The 2,284-nt window shown below is 47.5% G+C and overlaps 1 protein-coding gene across 1 annotated transcript in view; it reads right to left on the minus strand.

Annotated features, from left to right (window-relative positions):
* Positions 1–864: 864 nt before the first annotated feature.
* The window catches only part of LOC111726825 (serine protease 44-like), a 3,415-nt gene continuing 1,995 nt past the window's right edge, over positions 865–2,284 (minus strand). The window contains exons 4-5 of the mRNA XM_023515925.1: positions 1,643–1,791; positions 865–1,101 (exon numbers count right to left, since the gene is read on the minus strand). Of these exons, the coding sequence (XP_023371693.1) occupies positions 865–1,101; positions 1,643–1,791 (386 nt within the window). The remainder of the gene's footprint in view (positions 1,102–1,642; positions 1,792–2,284) is intronic.

Below are 2,284 nucleotides of genomic sequence, written 5' to 3' on the forward strand. Positions count from 1 at the left end.
TGAAACAGTTCTTATACACACAGCAGGACCCACTGGGGAAGGCCACACCTGTCATATTGCATGAGGGAAGACAAGCTCCCTCATTTCTGGCTCTGCCAGAGTTTGATGGAGACCATGACTATCTTCCTAAAGTAAATAAAAAACCAGTTCCCCTCAAAGTATGTTACACGCGCCCCCACCCCCCAGGTGGGCAGAACTTGAGAACACACAAAAGACTCTCCAAACATTTATTCAGATGATTTCCGAAAACTCCCCACTCCATTACTGCCTCAAAACAACAAAGGGTGTCCCTGAAAATGGCCAGCAGGATACTGAGGAAAAGGGTACCAAGAAGGGGTCACCCCAAGAGGCCTTGTGTGGCAACAGCTCTCTACTCATAGATGGATCCACAGTGGGCTTTAGGAGATCTTCTCCTCGCCCCGGACTACTGAGCAAGCCAGGCCTTGCACCTCTGCAGGGATTGCCAATGCCTCCTCACTCTCTCGGAGCAATCACCGACCTGACTGGTTTCACAATCTCAGGTCTAAAGCTTGCTTCACAGTTGATGATGTCTCTTCTTTGGCAGGTGTTCTCCAAGATGGTGACAAGTCATCGCACCTTCCTGGCAAGTCACCTGGCCTCCCAGCTAGGATCAATTCATCACTTCATTCCCACAAGTTAGAGCATAGCCCAGATGGGGTGACCAGAGCATCAGGCAGGGACACTTTCCAAGCCACAGTCTCCCCACCAGGTTCACTTGTGTGGGGCTCCAGAAGGCCAGTGCATCCAAACAGGGATTTGAGGAAAGGGCACTGAGGAGTGGGAGGTTGGTCAGAGGAAACCCCTACACGGGAGACTCAAAAACAGGAAGGTGGGCTGGGGCCATCATAGTGTCACCAGGATGTCCAGAGGCAGCACCAGACACAGGATTAGAACAAGGAAGCCTACTGAGTTCAGACAGGAAGCTTGACTCATGTGAGCAATGATCCAGTCCTTATAGAAACTAACTTCCGTATAAATTCCTGGAAATCCTTTCTTAGCACAGCCAAGGCCCCAACTCACAATCCCGACCTGGATCCAGGTATCATTTAATTCACAGACCAGGGGTCCCCCAGAATCTCCCTGGAGAAAGAAAAAAACAAACTGCAGGAACAGACCAGGATCCATAACAGAGCAGGCTGATGGCACTGTAAGGTCTTGTGGAGGCAGGACACAAGAGCTTTGCCCAACACCTCAGCCCTAGGTTTCAGGCAATGTGAGATTTGAGAAATTGAACATATTTAATAAATAAAAGTTGTGTACCTACTTAAAAAATTGTATTCCAAAAGCTGAATATATAAAGAAAACACACCTACTCTAAGATAATAAAGAGTAAAGTACATTGCCTGTCACATAAAAGGGGCTTAAAACATGGTATCTATGTTTTGGTGAGTGCTCAGGGTCTCGGATTTGTCCCCAGATTTATCCTGCCCCCACTCTGAGCTTTATAAACTGCTCTCTCCTGAAGGATCAGGAAAGCCTTGGTCCCTTGTCCTCACCTCTCATTCATATGAATAATGGCAAACGGAAAAGCTAGGACATAACCTAGACCCAGTTGGCTGAGCTTGATAAAGCTTTAACAAGACACCATAATGCTGAGGCAGCAAAGGGCCCTTGAACTGACCTTGCAGGAATCTTTTCCTTCAGCATAGGCACAAACAGCATTTCCCAAGATAAAGTTACGCCCCGTCTTTTTCTCAAGTATCTCCAAACATTTCTCACGACGAATAATGTGTAGCTCAGCCTCCTGAAGCTTATTTGGCATTGTCGTAGCTAGATCATCAAAGAGACAATTTTGGACTGAGTGGATCTACATAAGTGGGGCAGGAAAGATTACCCCATACTCACTTGGGATCTTAATGCAGTATGTTCACACACAGATACCTCTTAGGCATTGCATACTGTCCCCATTTGACACAGGAGAAAATGAAGCCCACAGATGATATGGAGAGAGGAGGATCCAAAACAAGACAAGAGAAATACGAACAGATCATGAGGGCCAGGCATGGCTCATGCCTGTAATCCTAACACTCTGGGAGGCTGAGGCAGGAGGATCTCTTGAGCTCAGGAGTTGGAGACCAGCCTGAGAAAGAGCGAGACCCTACCTCTACCAAAACTAGAAAAAAAGTAACTGAACATTGTAGTGTGTTTCTGTAGTCCCAGCTACTCAGGAGGCTGAGGCAGGAGGATCACTGAAGCCCAGGAGTTTGAGGCTGCAGTGAACTATGATGATGCCACTGCACTCTTAAGCCAGGGGTACAGAGGG

This window comes from Otolemur garnettii, unplaced genomic scaffold (genome assembly GCF_000181295.1).
Source record: "Otolemur garnettii isolate 467f Iridium unplaced genomic scaffold, OtoGar3 scaffold00082, whole genome shotgun sequence".
Classification (NCBI taxonomy): Eukaryota; Metazoa; Chordata; class Mammalia; order Primates; family Galagidae; genus Otolemur; species Otolemur garnettii.